The 17,527-nt window shown below is 40.5% G+C and overlaps 1 protein-coding gene and 1 long non-coding RNA gene across 2 annotated transcripts in view; both read left to right on the forward strand.

Annotated features, from left to right (window-relative positions):
• commd10 (COMM domain containing 10) overlaps window positions 1-7,864 on the forward strand; it is a 108,295-nt gene extending 100,431 nt beyond the window's left edge. Inside the window, exons 6-7 of the mRNA XM_038308164.1 lie at window positions 7,162-7,221; window positions 7,409-7,864. Of these exons, the coding sequence (XP_038164092.1) occupies window positions 7,162-7,221; window positions 7,409-7,447 (99 nt within the window). The 3' untranslated portion in view covers window positions 7,448-7,864. The remainder of the gene's footprint in view (window positions 1-7,161; window positions 7,222-7,408) is intronic.
• A 7,534-nt stretch (window positions 7,865-15,398) lies between these two features.
• On the forward strand, window positions 15,399-17,325 carry LOC119798522. Its single transcript, XR_005282728.1, has 3 exons — window positions 15,399-15,697; window positions 15,783-17,039; window positions 17,196-17,325. It is a non-coding gene; the product is annotated as an uncharacterized LOC119798522 (long non-coding RNA).
• Window positions 17,326-17,527: the final 202 nt, after the last annotated feature.

Raw genomic sequence — 17,527 nt, forward strand, 5'->3', positions numbered from 1 at the left:
ACGAACATAGGACTTAAAGAAGAATGGACGGAGTCATTTGCTTTCATTATCAATGCAGAATGATTGCCTACATTTTTGCTTTGTAATGAGAGGTTGTCATAGAAGTGTAATTTGGACAGGCATTTTCAAGGGAAGGCATGCTGCAAATTCAGATGATCACAAAGTTGGGAGTGAGAGAAAATTGCGATTGCAGAACTTCTCGATAAATTAGAGAGCAATCTAGAATTAAGAGGTGAATTGCATCTCCGAACGCCACTATTGCTGCTAGTTTTGTTACAAGAATGGAAAACCATTCACAGATCGAACAGGTAGTGCTCTTATGCAGGGATGTGAATTTTCTTAAATTTTTTTCCCCCAAATCCTCAAAATAAAAATATCACCAAGGAATGCTGGTGACGGAGAATGTGAGATTTCAGGGATAGAGAGTTCTGCTCTGATGGATGTCAGTTACTACTTGGTTCCTCGTGACTCATCAGCTCCTCCCAACAGAAACACATCCACCATAGAAAGACTGCTTCATCGTATTTCTATAATTTCATTAATGCAATAAAACCTAATACGCGCAATGAAGGGTGATGAAGCGGCACGCGGTAAATTCCATGCGTTCACTGCTCCTCCCTCACCTCGTGCTACTATGTGACATTTGCTCCAGGATAAACATTTATGTAAGCTCACAGTTCTTTTTTTTATAGTTGACTATTACTCTTAGAGCCTGTGTTACCATACAAGGCTTATATAAGACTTTTACATTTTTGCGGCTCCAGACAGATTTGTTTTTTGATCCAATATGGCTCTTTAAGCAGTTTGGGTTGCCAAACCCTGAGTTAAGTGGTCAAATGAACAAGGAGCCAAGTCATAAATATTTTTTTGACATTCTAAACATTGCTTTAGATACTTCTGTCTGTTAAAATTGAATTGAGAGAAATATTAATGATTCACTTAATGAAACACTTTATATGGATTAATTACACACAGAATCATTTTTCAAAGCGATTATTTTTGTTCACTAAGATGATTTTCTACCAACAGCTAATGAAAACACAACACAAGACACAACATTCAACAAGTTTCCGCATTGACAATTCGGTTGCATTGACAAACATGTGACAAACATCCTACTACTTGCCCTTTTTCAGTCAGGTTTTAAATAAAACATATGAGAAGCTTGTCGTTAAAAGACAAACCATTGTTGTGTCTGCAAATAAAAGACAACTTGCCCTATTTATTTGGTTTGTTACCAACTGCTTCTGTAGTTCTGTTCTGCTGTTTCTGCTTCTTTGCCACAGCCCATCACACAATCACAACAAGAGACAAAGATCAACTATAAATACCAGCAACATGATTCCCTCAGGCCTTCTAGGTACTAATGCATTCAGTAGATAATCTACTGAAAAATACCCGCCTGTCCTTGCAGGGACTAGTGGGTTTATTGAATCTGTGACATTAAACCATTTTTTTTATTTTTTTTATTTACCCCATTTCATTTAGTGCGCACAGCACAAAGCTTATATTAATCAGGGATGGGAAATGTACACACAATGATAAGTAGTCCAACGTTGAGATAAAACTTTGAAAGGCTTTTCAGAAAACCTGGGGCCCAGATTAGAAATAATGCTTTATAAACAAAAAACTCTGGGTCTTTATAATGATGTGTTGCCAAATTTTAATTGGTTCATTTTACAAAAGTTATAGTATTTTTGTAATAAGAAAATAGGGATGCTAAAAGCAAAGCTATAGAGACCCTTTTATATAGCAAGTAATCTTCAGAAGATTAATAATATTTTTCCTTAGAGCAACAAGTACCATGTCAGTTGTTGATCCAAAGGGCGTCTAAAAAAAAACGAATAATGTTTAGACAGCAAATCTTAGAGTAATTTCTCACAGAGTGATAAAGTTGTTTATCAGAATCATCCATCCATTTTCTTCCGCTTTATCCGGGCCGGGTCGCGGAGGCTGCAGTCAAAGCCGCGATGCCCAGACTTCCTGAATCACACACCACCACCAGCTGCTCTGGGGTGACCCCGAAGCGACACCAGTCCAGCTCAGAGACATTGTCCCTTTAGCATGTCCTGGGCCTTCTATGAGGCCTTCACCCCCTGGGACATGCCTGGAACACCTCCCCAGGAAGGCGACCAGGGAGCATCCGGAAAAGATGCCTGAGCCACCTCAGCTGGTACCTTTCGAGGAGCAACGACTCTACTCCGAGCTCCTCCCGGTAGAGTCCTGCAACGGCTCTTTTGCGGGTGAAAAATACATAAATAAAAATAAACGGGTACGTGGGGTCGGGCGGATATTTTTTTAGTGCGGACGGGTAGTTGGTGATTTTTTTTTTATGCGTGTGTGTTGTTATGGACATCAGAAATGTTATATTAATCAGGCACTGGGGTCACCCTTGTTGTAGCTTAAAGCCCTGCCGGCAGTGTGGGCTTCCCTCCAAAAAGGCCACAGTCAGTGCATACACGTCTGCTGCAGTGTTAATGGCGCTGTTCTGCAGCGCAGCGTACTATAGCCTATTACTTGATGTGTTAAAGGGTCGGGTTGCGGGTTAAATATCAACGGGTCGGGTCGGGTTCGGATTTGAATTGAAGATATCCGTGGGTGACGGGTCGGGTTCGGTAGTCATCCTAATGGGTTCGGGCGGTTGCGGGTTGGTAAAACTCGACCCGTGCAGGACTCTACCTCCCGAGTAACGGAACTCCTCACCTGATCTCAACTGGTGTGCCCAGCCACCCGACGAAGGAAACTTCGTCGGGTGGCTTGTATTTGCGATCTTGTACATTCGGTCATTACCCATATCTTGTGACCATAGGTGAGGGTGGGAACGTAGATCTATCAGTAAATCGAGAGTTCAGCTACCTCTACAGCATGACATTCCCATACAGCGACCGCATCAATGCCAACGCCACACAGATCTATCTCACGCTCCATTTGTCCCTCACTTGTGAACAAGACACACAGGGTCTCTCCATCGACCTAAAGAGGGGAGTTCACCTTTCTCTGGTGAAGAACCATGGTCTCGGATTTGGAGGTGCTGATCCTCATCCCAGCCGCTTTACACTCAGTTGCAAACCGCCCCAGTGCACGCTGAAGGTCCTGGTTTGTTAAGGCCAGCTGGACAACATCATCTGCAAACAGCAGAGATGATATCCTAAGGTTCCCAAACCAGACACCCTCGGTCCCTGGTTGCGCCTAGAAATTCTGTCCATAAATGTAATGAACAGAACCAGGACAAAGGGCAGCGATGGCGAAAACCAACATCTAGCCCTGGCTTCATACAAGAATCTTCCAGTTCTAAATTGTTTTCTTACTATATTCTTCTTAGTAATTGCAGAATTCTCATAGGCAATAAGGCATTGAATCTTAGGCCCCGTCCACACGAAGACGAACCCTGGCCTAAACGCACAAATCTTTCACCAAACCAGCCTCTCATCCATACGAAGCCGGCGTTTCGGGGGTCTGTAAACGATCTTTTTTTTATCAGGCCTTCAGAGTGGGAAGATTTTGAAACGCTGTTTTCGCGTTTCCAACTTTAAGCTCTAACCGCATTTTTTTTTTTACACGCATGCGTCATTGCGTCGCCTCTAAACACGCATGCGCGACACAGTATCACAACAACAATGGCGCCGTACTGTGTGCTGCTCATGCTACTCACCCTGCTGTCGGGCTTACAACAGAATCTTCTTCTTCTGGAATATCTCCAGGAAGAACAGAGCAATATCGACGACATAGTTCAGCACCTGAATTTGACTGAACCACGAAAATGGACCCGCAGGGCAACCATGTATAAATATTAGTGCGCATGCCCAACATTTCGTCGCCTATTTTTGCTTTGGCACCACAGCGCCACTTACAGGCCTGGCATACATTTTGCAGCGTTTTCGTGCATTCGTGTGGACGATCACATTTATTTTACGTCTCCGTCTTTACGACAAACGTTCTGGAAAATATTAGCGTTTCGTGTTCGTTTTGACTTCGTGTGGACGGGGCCTTAGTCCATCAGACACTGTCATACTGTGTTATGTAGGCACAAGTTCAGAATTGAGCTGTACATGTGTGCAACTCTTCCACTTCTTGTCTGCTCTTGCAATTAAAGCCCTTCTCATACTTTTTCCATTCTTGGATGATAATTTGACATCTGCTTTGCTTCTGATACTATTTTATAACCCAACTCTGTATTAAAGCTCTCTAAAGCCTTATCAGTGAGCTGTCTACTGGGTTTGTTGCTATTCTTTATCCTGGTTGCTTTCTAATGTTCTCCAGCAAACCCTTAGGCCTTGAATATTGATGCACTTGGTTGCTCTGAATTTTATTAAGGGGTGTTATAGTAGAGAGTTAAGACAGATGCAAACGACTATGTTCTGCAGCCATGAATTATTTTCCTTCTTTTGCACCAGTCAACATTGTTTTTATCTATTGCTTAAATTCCCCTTAACAATTAGCAAGGTACATTATATAAGCAATGTAATGATGTTTAAGGAGATGCGACAACTTCAATTAAATAATCAATGTTTACAGAAATTTAGAGAAAGGTTTGCCGCTGAGACAGATAAGATGAATGTACATTTATGAGTGTGTTTGTATGTTAATGCTGGCTTTAAGGGGCTGAGATGATGAAGATGATGCATCTTATTCCCATCACTGTTAGCCCAGATCTGTCAGAGGCTTGTTGGGTTGCAGCATGGTAAAATCCCAACCCTAAGGAACAACATGATGGGCCCAACACAATCATAGATACACACACAGAGAAGCAAACATACATCAACATACTTTCACTCTCAGCAAAGACGCGACAGACAGAAGCTGTGATCCAGTCTGGCTTTCTGTTTTTCCACTTCCTTGTTATTTAGTTTTGATGGACACATTTCACAAACAAACCTCACCTCCATCGGCCCCTGACTCACCTCTGTAAGACAGAGATAAAGACTCCTCAGTCGGCTGTTTATTTCTAAAATTTATTTATTTTTTCATCATGGTTGGTGGTGTTTCTGTGGCCCAGACTCTCCAAAAGCCAGTAAAAGAAATAAGTGATTATGAAGCACTGCTTTTTCATCGTTCTGATTGTGTCCACCGCCATTGAGATGAATAAAAACCAGACTGATGCGAGAAGAGATTAGTGCTGCTGGAGGCACCAGCTCTTCATCATTGAAATGATTCACCATCGTGCACAATTTTCATATCGCATTAAATAACTTGCAAACAAAAAATTTTATTTCCCCCACAGGATTATTTATCACTTTAAGAAATGAGATGCTGCATTGCTAATTTTCCATTTAGTTATATTAACACTTTTATATTTGACTTGGTTTCCTGCAGGGTAGATCTTTGGCGCGATTGCAAAGCTATGGCTAAATTCAAATGTGTCCTACATTTTACTTCGTGCTTCAGAGGGCTTCAACAGCAGATAACGGCTCTCCTTGGTCTCCTTTATGATCTTTTAATGTTGCTTCTAATTAATATCTCTGGCATTAATTTACTGTGACACATATCCCCTCTAACCCAGCCACCCACCCAACCAGCCAGTTAGCTCAAAGCCCCCCAAGCTTTCTTTAATCTGTAAGCACCAAACCACAGGGAGGAGAACTGGAGATGAGAGTACAATCAGCCGCCTCACATGTGGCTTTAAACCCTTTTTTACTCTTTAAACTTGTTTCTTTTTATTCATCTGTTAGTTCTTCACTCTTACATCCTGCCGGAATCAAGACTTCAGTTGTTTTATCAGCCTAAGAAAGCCCTGCGTGCGCATTTCCTCCCCATAAGACTTCTCCTCTCATTCTGTGCCTCTAAAGTTCATTTTACCTATTACAGCCGTTTCTCTGCACGAGTACAGATAAAGTAGTTCACCATTACACCTGCTCATGAAGGTGGGTTATTGTCCTGTCACGTATCTGATGCAGTGATTATGATGATAATAATAGCAGGAGAGAGATGGCTGGTGGCTGTCTGTGGAGCCACGCTTCCCTTTTATAGTCTGGCAGCTGCATATTGTTCTCTGAATGAAAAGAGAAAAACGGGGGAATGATATTAATCCTACAATAAACACATAATGAGGGTCCACCTTTTGATTTTAGGCCCTCGTTTTGGAGTAAAGGAGCCATCTTAATGTGTTTGTTTTTTTGTCTTTTGTATTTCTGGGGAGGGGGGATAAGCATTTTAAACTTCCTGTGTTTGTAAATTACATTGTGCGTTTAAAGAAGTGGAAGATGTAGTAGAAAGCTAAAGCCATTGCCCTTAAAAAACGGTCCTGCTCAGATAAACTTTATTTGATATTCAAAAAATACTTATTACAGGACCTTTACTGTTTGATGTCAAACAAATAGAAATACATTATAACTTTTTGAGTCTTCATAGATTCAATTCAAATTCCTTTTTTTTTTCCCAAAGGTGTTTTTTATTCGAAGACACAGTACTGCTTTATCCCTTTGGTTTAGAAGCTTTTCAGACCTTGAAGAGGTATAGGTTGAACTGTTGAGAAACAAAACAAAATCTTTAACTGAAAGTGAATGAAAGAAAAAATAGAAAAGGCTTTGATAAGCCTAAATAATTTATCGACCAGATTAAACGAATAAAGAGATTTGGCCTAAAAAGAGGCCAAACAATAAAAGTTCATCCCAAGTTTCAACAATTCTTGATTGATTTCAAAGCTTTGATTTGGTACTGTTACCAATATACACCAAACTACATAGACAGCACAAAAAAATGAATAAACTGCTGTGTGTATAACTATTGTTGTGTAAGGAACGAGATACAACACATGAATGATATCACCCTCTGTGTGACCTGGCAAAAGTCACATCTAACCTTGTCTTCTACACTAATAAGCTAACAAGCTCTGTTTTGCTGAGGCAGGACTGTCAGTAAAATAAATTAGATAGTACTCTAAAGATTACATAAACTCAATAAAGGAATCCTAATGTTCTTTTAAATATCTTGTTTTATATATATATATATATATATATATATATTTAATTCAAATACTAGGAGTTCTGATGAAATATTAAATTTTGTATGTAAACCTATAAAAGCTTATGCAAAAATCCCCCTATTGACTCAAGAATGATCCAACAGAATGGAGAAATACTGAGTTATTTTTTTTCTTTCTAGTGATTTCTGGTTTATCATCATCAGGATGATACTTATTTTTGTTTCTCTTTTTGTGTGCAGGTTCAGGAGAACATCTTTGTTGAATTTAACCATCAACAGCTTCTAGAGTTCTACAATAAGGTTTGTTGTGTTCGTTTTCAGTGTTGCATTCATGCTACATTTGTTCCTGATTGTTAGACCATGGCTAGATAACATCCACATCCCTCCCTGTCTGATTGTACTTTTATATATTTCTCTCTCTGTCTTTTTTTTTATTAAGTTTGTTTAGTTTGAAACCCCCCAAAACGTTCTTTGTTTTTTCTTTCAGCTTGAAATTGTGCAAGGCCAGTTGGATTCCCTGACTTGATGCCCAGTGCTCTGTGCACAGCCACACCAAACAAACATGTGGTTAGTGTTGAAGATGAGCAAATCCAGTCCTGCTCTGATTAATTTGAGAAAAAGAAAATGTCAGCATGAGAGAACAAGTTTGTCTGAGTTTAAGTTTTGTTTTTTCATTCCAATCTATGCTCTTTACTAGTAGTTTGAGGTGGCAAACTTGGTTGTTTTCTGGATTTCATGTTTGGAATTATTATTTTAACAATTTTGCCCAATTTTCCCTACAGAATGTGGAGATTGACTAAATGCTTAGTTGTTATGAAAAGAAAAACATTCCTTAAAAGTGCCATTGTTCAGTTGTCTTAAAATTTGTATAAACAATATTTTTCTGTTTTAGGAGTTGGCCTCATTTCTTAATGCTGTATTAAACTATGAATTGGAAAATAAACCTGCCCAGGCTGTTGTTTTTGCTCAGTGAAGGCTCATTATTCCTCATTAGGACCAACCTGGACGCTGCTCCAACAGATGGGAGCTCTATGATGCACAGCAGACCTTTAGCGTGTGCCCATTCATGTACGTGTCTGTGTGCTGAGCTGTTCACTGATATGTACTTGTTCTTTTGCATGTGCCTTTCCTCATTTGGAAATGCGATAAGTTTGTCAAATTTTCCACTTTAAATCCATAATCAAAAGTTATCCATTTTTAAGGCAGTTTAAAAACTAAAAATAATTTTACAAAACCTATTTCCTGATATTCTTCAGGCATCTTTGTCTTTCTATGGAGAAAAACAAGCTCTCCTAAAATGTTTTTCTGATTTGAGATTTCTATACAGAGTATAGAATTTAACTGTAGTGGAAACGAAACTAGTATAAAAAAAAAAAAAATTGTGTTCTAATCGTCCATCAATTTTAAGAATATCAATACAAAATCTGATACAAAAATGTTATGGAATACTAAGGAAGTGGTGTCGATTATATTGTAAGGCTTACTTGGATAAAAACTGAACCTCCCCACGTACAGAGCCAAAAACCCAGAGGGCTCAGCAGGGGAAGAACAGTGGACGATCAGGAGACGAGACAAACACAAAACCCTCCTTCCACTGGCCGCCAGGATCCTGAACATGAACCGTGGCATCAAATGAACAGAACTGGACAGACTAACAGAAAAACAAATAATGATCTGGCCCTGAATGCTCAGGCTGAACAGAATATAAACCAAAGGAAACAGGTGAGAGGAATAAATGATAATTGTGGCAGGGAGGGAAAACGACAGGTGAAAGAAATAACCAATTAAGGGAGAGCAAACAGACCAGATCATGACAGTCAATTTTTTTTTTAAAGAGAAACTCAAAGGAGAGAATTTTTATATATATAAAAAAAAAAAAATAGAGGTGATGAATGTGTTGACTTAGAAGTCTCAATCTCCATCAGCTACTGCGCCACCAGGCCTCCACTCTTAAAGGTACACTATGCAACCGGTGTTGATTTTCCAGCGAGGCTTCCCCCAGACGGTGAAAGTAAAAGTGCACTGTCTTAAATATGCACAGCTGTTCTCCTGGTTTCTCCGTCAAGCCAGGCGCGGTTGTTTTGAGCTTAGCAGACAGGCGAACGCAACGAATGACTAATACTGCGTTCACACCGCAGCTGGCGCGACAGAAGCAGCGAGTTTACATGCAACGTAACGTCAAGGCGCAGCAAAAGGTCCCGCGGCGCGTTTTGAGCAGCAGGCGCAGCACGTCTGAGCAGCTGAAGCAGCGCATCGGGCGCGTTTAAGCATCTGACGCAGGGAGAGAGACACAGCGCTGATGATCACTCCTCTTAAACAGTTTATTGACGCCTAAATTAACTTAAAATGCAGAAATCTGCCGGCAGAATATGCAGTTTGGATTATTTAGATGAAAAACACCTACCAGCTGCCGTGGTGAACCGCGAGGAGGCAACCCAGCCAGAGGCTGCTGATGAAGGGATCCCTACTGTCGGCGCACCGCTGGTATGTGGGGGTCTGAGCGGCTCCGACAGAAAAAATATTGAAGGCAGGATAATAATCTGAATGAACTGACTGCACTGATTACGTTTTCAGGTGTATTTTCTCACTTAAACACATATTAAAACTACTTTATTCCCACTGATCACAGCAAATATAGCTGCAAGGCAGAGAAAGGATAGTGAAGCTCCGCCCAAAGCGCGTCAGACACACTTTTGCACCGCGCAGCCAGAGCAGCAAAGCTGCTTCAGCCGCGCGTCAGAACTAACTGGTACAAGCAGCAAAAATGAAGCAGCAGACGCGATTTTGCTGCGTCCGATGTGAACGTAGCATAACTGCACAAAGATCGCCACTGTGCTAGCAACGAGCATGCTTTTAACTGGGGGGGTGTAGCAGTTCTCGCCGTAAAGCAAGACTGACTCTCACGAGACTTCTGAGCCTGTGGGTGCGGGTCGGTGCTCCTGCAATTGCAAGTGCAGTATTTCCCCCACAGACCACCAGGGCGGCCGAGAATACCTTTGTTCAACCTGAAATGACTCATTTAATCATCCATAACATTATGGAACACATTAATTAACTGAAAAATGTTGCATAGTGTGCCTTTAAAGGTATTGTGGAGGATTTTTGAAAAGACCCGTCCTCTTCACTTTAAAAAAAAATACACATACATAACCTTGTACCCGCTCCCGAGAGGGATAACTTATTAAACACGTGCGAGAGCATGCACAAGGCCATTTGTCGTTGTACACGCTCTGTTTAAAAGTTGCTACTCTCATAGTTCATACAAGCCTACTGTGCATCCACTGTGTACATCCGACCTAACCCCTAGAGCGAGAACTATATAATGGACTTTATAGCGAACTCAGTTAACTGACCGTTGGGACAGATGATCGCTTCTTTTTGCTCTGTTGGTCACATAACTTGTCCTCCTCCGTGAGGTTCCTGCTCCATCTTTGTTATTAGTCTCCTCTGTCGGGTAGCAACAGCGGGCTGCTATGACAGCAAAGCCATAGTACTCTGCGAGGAGAGCTCTGCGCACAAAGCATTCTGGGACATGTTTGCCTCTTCTGAGGCCTTTCTTTTCTTCTCATACACTTCTCATACAGTTTTCCTCTTACGACCCTCAGCCATTTTCAAAGAACCTCAATGAGAAAGATTAGCTTCACTGACTGTCTGAAACTGTAGCTCACCACACATATGCGGCTAAAAGTGTGCATGCACAGAAAAAGATAGCTGACAGGGCCAGCATGTAGGACGGTCTTAAGTAAACATATCACCAGTATGATTGACAATTAAGAGGACCGCTTATTTAAATGATCCACTCGGAAATAAAAGATCATCCTCTATACCATTAAGTTACGTCAGACACTACACAAAAAGTAGATTCACAGATTCTCCCACTGATCCATACTTCGGACATCCCTCCTCTAAAGCATCTCCAGCTGTTTGAGGAAAACAAGATCAAGTGATATAATGCATAAAACTGTGTAAGGGTGTTTAAGATAATTCTTACCCTTTGCCATAATACTTAGATGGTGAGCATTTGGGACGACATTCATTAAAAAGCTCCACATATAGTAGCCGTCTCTTCTTTTATTATTGTAAAGGTTTCCCATTGCTATCTACTCTCCTTACATATTTCTGTTCCACTCGTTTTACTTTCCCCTGTGTCTTTTTGTAGCCTTGGTAATTTCTCCAAGTTGGCTGGAGAAACTAAACATGACATGTTAAAAAACTAAAGCTAGCAACCTGGTCTAAATAACATCAATAAGACATTGTCATATTTATTTATTTTTTTATGGTCTTTGCTGTGCTGCTTTTATTCAAGGTTACTTGAGTAACAGTTGGAGCTGTTTAGATGTATGTATATATGTATATCTACATGCTATCATTTGACATTCACATTATTGACATTTACTCTGAATATTCCCACTTTTGAACAATGAAAGATTTCCCTAATATGGTTTATCATATGCAAGTAACACTTATTCATCCTGACTCCAGCAACTTAATAATCCAAAGGCCAGAATGAACTTTCTTACCTATCAGAAACAATAATTATTTCTTTTAAGAAATGAGGGGAAAAGCAGTCAGTGTCCGTAGAAAGATTTAAACATATCTAAAGTCCTGTGGATGGATTAGTTAGCTCCAGCAGGAATACTAATCTGTACTGCTCTAAACGTAACAATGCCTTCCCCTCACCTTTGGAGATCCAGCCCATGTCTTGCAACACCTCTGTCCTCATTTTTCTTTTCCTTTTTTTGACAAACTTTCCCACCATGTGATAACGCCTGGAGCAAGAGACGGTGCTGTGTTTCACAGCATGAAGAACAGATGGCGAGGCCAAGGAGACACGGATTTTCTGAAAGAAAAAATGACTTGCAAGCCGAGACACACTTGCACACAGCCATAGAGGTAGCTGTGGGTCTCTACACTTGTACACTGAATTGCATCTCTGCATGTACGTGTCAAAGCTGTTGGCACAGTCTGTTTTTGTGCTGAGACAATATCAGCTCTCCTAGACACTAAACAAATACACATACTTATATCTTAGACTGTATTTTTGACAAACTTGCAAAATGTATAATAAACAACAAACCTCGGTAGTTCCTCATCTCGCAAATCAAACCTGAGAAAGGAGTCATTTTTCCTCTCTTGTACAAGCTGCTGCTGCACAGGACACTTTTCAGAACTACCACATGTTGAAGATTTTGCTGTTATTAAGCCAAGCTAGAACCTAAGCTGAAAAACACGAATAATATCTATGGCAACATGAGAAAAAGTTATCCACTTTGATGTTGCTGTTCATACCAGAAAATGGGAGCCAAATCCGTAAAGCCGGGTGACAGAAATAGCTTGCAGGTCGTCTGAGGTCTGTGATGCATCTCTCTGAGGAACAGTTGGTTAGAATCTGAATATTCCTCTGAAACTCATTGCTTTTCAGAGAAAAAAAAAAAAAATTCCACAAATCATAATTTCCTCTGACTTAATTCTGCAGTCATGCTATTCGAAAGCATAGTTGGCAGGTGAACAGCAAGTTTTGGGTTTTTACATCTACTGTGCCCTTAACATATGAGCTAAGATTTCATATAAATGAACTCATCCAAGGCAACAAAAAAGTAACCAGTCTAACTAGTTGGACGAAGTTGAACCGCTTTTCCTTATAGAACAGCCTTAAATCTTAGATGTCCGATTTGTGAAAAGTTCCTCAGAGATTTTGGTTCCTATTAATATGCAGCAGTGGTGTATGCATGAATCATACCCTGGACAAGACCCTCTTTCTACTGCCCCAAAACAAGTTATAATGTCAATAAAAAATAAGAATAAAAAAAAATTCAGTTTCACTGAAACGAGCATCACAGTCCTGCAGAAAATACATATAGTCTCCCTATTGTTCTACCTAGCAATGTGCCTAATAAACATATAAATAGAAAATTTGTTCAAGGCACTATACAGAAGTTATATTTCATTATCTGGGACTTTTTCCCTTACAAAGGGACAAATACTGCGGATTAGGGATTGATTGATTGAAGAATGTGCCAAAGGAAGAAAAGGTGCATGGGATATATACAGTATATACAGTGAGTCCACATATGGCAGTCATAAGGTTAGAAAAACCACTAGTTTATCATGCAGTTGCTGTGGCTTATTTAACTGCATATCTATGACCCTTCTGTACCATTATTTTCCAGAGGTTATCTACAGTAATATCCAGATCGATGAATAGATGCAAATCCATAATATCTGGACGTTGCTGATTAGATTGACTTGTGGGAGCAGGCTGTATTTACCTGATTTATGGTCTATTTTGTTAAACCTTTATGTGCTTTAGCCTCAGCTTCCTGTTCTCAGATGACAGGCGTGGTACTGTTGCTTTTCTCTAACTAGCCTGCTTGTTCTTCTCTGACCTCTGACAGCAACAAGGCATCCACACAGCTGTCCTCACTGGATATATCAGCTTTAATGTGTTCCTATTTTTTTTTTTCTCTCCTTGGAATTTGGCTGTTTTTGCAACAATACGCAATCTATGGGCTATTAACGTTTTTCTTTACATCACTGATGAATGTGTTTGACAGTACAGAACAAATCCCTGCTAAAAATGATACGACACACATGACCAAAACAGTCATTTATTTTGGAATCCATTGTCTCCATGAGTTTAGGGAAACATCTGGCTGCCTGTGAGGTTTTTACCCTAATAAATAGCAGCAGCTTCACTGTTTACAGGTAAAGAGTCCTGCTGGTGTTCTACCACCTGCTAATTCACGATGTAAGGCTAAATATTGTACCCTCCTGCTTCTTTCTCTGTTCCTCCTAAGGGGTTGGTGCCGAAACAACCTCCTGATTGGTTCATGACTAAACTGTTTCATTTTGCTAATGCAGAGGATGAATGGAAGTTGGGTGAAGACCACTGTCTGCCTTCTAACAGACTGAAGATTAGGTGAGGTGGGAGTGGAAACAAATGCACCTAGTACTCTCATGACAGCTGCTCTCGCTGGCCCCACATAGAATGCTGCATTTGGGTTTTAGTTTTGACATGACTTAGCTTGCTTTATCTTTTTCAAAACCTTGTTTAAAAATCCTAAATAGCTCCTATAAGGCCTGATAAACCTTGAATCCCCAGGATGCTACTTAATTTGATCTAAATAATCCTAGGTTAGTTTAGAAGAAAAAGGCATTTCAGAAGCGTGACATCATGACGATTCTACCTAACGGCTGCCAAATTGAGTACCAAACATCTGGAATGCAATTATGGACTCTTGTTTTCACCAGTTATGTTCTTTGCAAGAACACAGGAAAGTATGGACTCAGGGAAAATGGGAGCATGCAGCATAAATATGGGTCAACTGGTACAGATGTGTAATCATGACATAAACACACGCTCAGCTTTGCAAAACTCCACCAAACATATCTAACAAATGAATTTCTGCTTTTTCTCAGATTAAAACTATGAGGCAAAGAACATATATCTACAGAAAATCATTTAGTGCAAAGAACAGCCTCGTTCAGAAGACCAGATAGAATTGTGACATAAGTCCCATATATAGGCACACATGAATCAAACTGCTGTCGTACATCTATAGCAGTAATGTTAGCTGAAATAGGACATTCTCTTCATTTAGTGACAAGTGTACAGAAAATAAAAAATATAAACAAAAATTGGTCCCGCAATGGAGTGTCATTTCTCCTGCTTACCAGATGCTATAAATCAAAACCTACAGCTTTGAGGAGCAAGTCCTCCCACTATGTAAATTCCTGCATGTAAATATAAATCCATGTAGGCCTATTATTCAAAAAGTAACGCATGTGTAAGCACCATTTCAAAAAAAGACTGCAGATCACTGAGTGCATTGAGTTCATGGTGTCAAATCGTGTGACATGACACAATACCTGTATGTTTCTGCGATATTTCCCTGTTATTCTCCCGTTGACACCGTCTTGACATAATTTTGTTATGTCATGTTCTGAGTATTGGACTAATATATTGATTCAATAAAGATATCAAAAAATGTGTTTCACGCTCCTTTACTATACTCAAAATATATGTGTATTCTGTTTAATGAAGCTGCAAGACTTGAATATAATATTTAAATAATCAATCTGATGAGAAACATAGTGTACTAGTATGTCATTAAAGCAGAGGGTCAGTAAATGAAAAGGAGATATAAAAATGATTGAGCACATACTATTTACAATGCTTGTATCAGATTAGGAATAAACACAGTTGTAACATCTAAATGGACTGGGCTAAGTAAATCAAAGTACATGACATTACTTTGGATATTTCATTAGATAATTTAAAGGAAAAGAGCCATGCCAATAGACCTTTTTCACTAAACCCGGAAATAGTCAGCTGTTGACAACAGTCACTTCCTGTGTGTAATTTCAAAAATGAAACTTATTTTTTCTACTGGTTTGATTCACTTGCCAACGGTTCAGCAAATGACACTGAACATGCTTTACTTCAACACCTAAGTATGTGCTTGCCATACCACCCACAAAACAATGGTCTGGTGTATAACTTGACTGGGCAATTCAAAGGTTGTTTTTCAAACCTATCAACAAACATCTCGGAATGGTACTGTGTTTGTGGTTCCAAATGTCTGACTAATCAAATTGTAATCTTAAGGTCACTAAACAAGTTGTTTGCAGACTATCCCCATAGATGAGAGGAGGGTCTACAACTCACAATGTTCGACCAGCGGACCCAACGTCATATAACGACTAAATACACGCCGTATTATCGGACGTTTGGCAGGGAGGCCAGGTATCCATCAAAATACCAACGGAGTATTAGGTAAGGTGTGTATGCTTCCTCCATTTGGGCAATTCGTGTGTCGTGACCTACTAATGGCCCAAATATTTCATATAATTCCTTACAGATCACGGAACAGAAAATTGAGAGGCTCATTTCCCGGCTCCGGATAAAGCGGAAGAAAATAGATATAGGATAAGAGTGGAGATCTCATGTCTGAAAAAGGGGGGGAAAAAAAGATAAAAATAACAATCTAAAACGCTATATCCTGCCCCAGCAAAGGATTCCCTCCAAGCTAAATGCGCATCAGCCTCCCGCCCTGGCCTCGTCGTCCCCCTCTGCGCATCAGCCTCTCGCCCTGGCCTCGTCGTCCCCCTCTGCGCATCAGCCTCCCGCCCTGGCCTCGTCGTCCCCCTCTGCGCATCAGCCTCCCGCCCTGGCCTCCTCCCTGTAAGATGAGTATTCTACTTCATTCCAAGTTGATCATGGTTTTACACACTCAGATTGGGCCCTATAAACTTTCTTCTGAGAACATCATGGACCTGGCCCCTGGCAGAGAGTTTCAGAGTGAGGCACTTGTTACATGGTTGGAAAATACTTGTATCTTTGCAGGTGATCAACACCTACCTTTTATCACTGGGCAGGGAGACGGGGTCATTAATCCTTGACTCCTACCTTATGTCCTCAGTATGGCGGGGGACATTGAACATTGAAAGGTTGGGGGGGGAGGCAAGTATCAGTGCATAGACCAAACAAGCTGGATACAAAGTTTGTTAAAGTCTGTCTTTCACAGGTGCCTTTGATGACCCACAATGTGTTGGCTGAGGCTGTTTGTGATGAGCACCACTGGACACTTGTAGTGAGTACCAGACTGATGCACAGATAAAAAGGTGCCAGGAGATGACCAGATGGGTAATTCAGAGGCATGACAAATTTAGTACAATCACAATACAAGCTTCTCTGACTGTTTGAATTTCATACTGAAGAGCATTTGTACACAAACAATGCCTGGCCATTGGGAAGTGGGGATCCTTCATGGTTCCTCAACCACGGCAGCAGGAGTTCTAATGTGAACGGTAAGTACAGACATTGTACAATGTGTCCCAGGAAGGCCACAAACTAATGGCTACAAATCCTCAGATGGCAGAGTGTATATTGAGGTGTCAAGAACCAGCATGCCATGCTAAGGATATGGCAGAATTGATACTGGACATGGCATACTGTAGACTCTGCTGAAAAACACAGGTGACCTACTGCAGCCACAGTGCACTTCTAATGTATAGACGGATATGTATATCCTTGCCCTAATGCTTTTCCGTGCAGATGACTATTTGGAATTGTGTCATATGGGAAGTTTAGCTCTGCAGTTGCCACAGAAGACTGGGTAAGGTGTACTGTGTTAAACATGACTAAATTTGGAAGCCTCAAGAATACCTTTGAGTTTAGTTTTGTTCTCCCTTCCCTTTCCTGCAATAACGCTTTATCTAAACTTATAACTTGCTACACAGCTACAGTCTAATTGCCTGTATTGTCTCTTCAGATTGAATCCAGTTGCTGCTCTGTGTGGAATCGCTGCGCCCCTGTGGCATACCCATCCACAGCGGGAGACTACCACTGCTAGGCCTGTTAACACTACTACATCAGCAAATCTGTAAAGTGTTAGGGTTGGGTTTTTTTTTTGTTGCATGACGATGTCTGTATGCAATGTGTCAATTTGTACAATATTAAACTGAGTAAACTTGACTTGTCTAAACAACTTTGTTCTTTGTGAGGGAACAACAAAATATCCATGGGCAAGGTAGAAACTTGACGAGTTTGGGGACATTCTGTGGAAATGTGTTTGGTCAGCAAAGAAGCTATCCCTACATACAG

Source organism: Cyprinodon tularosa, unplaced genomic scaffold, assembly GCF_016077235.1.
Source record: "Cyprinodon tularosa strain WSP-4 unplaced genomic scaffold, ASM1607723v1 ctg63, whole genome shotgun sequence".
NCBI lineage: Eukaryota > Metazoa > Chordata > Actinopteri > Cyprinodontiformes > Cyprinodontidae > Cyprinodon > Cyprinodon tularosa.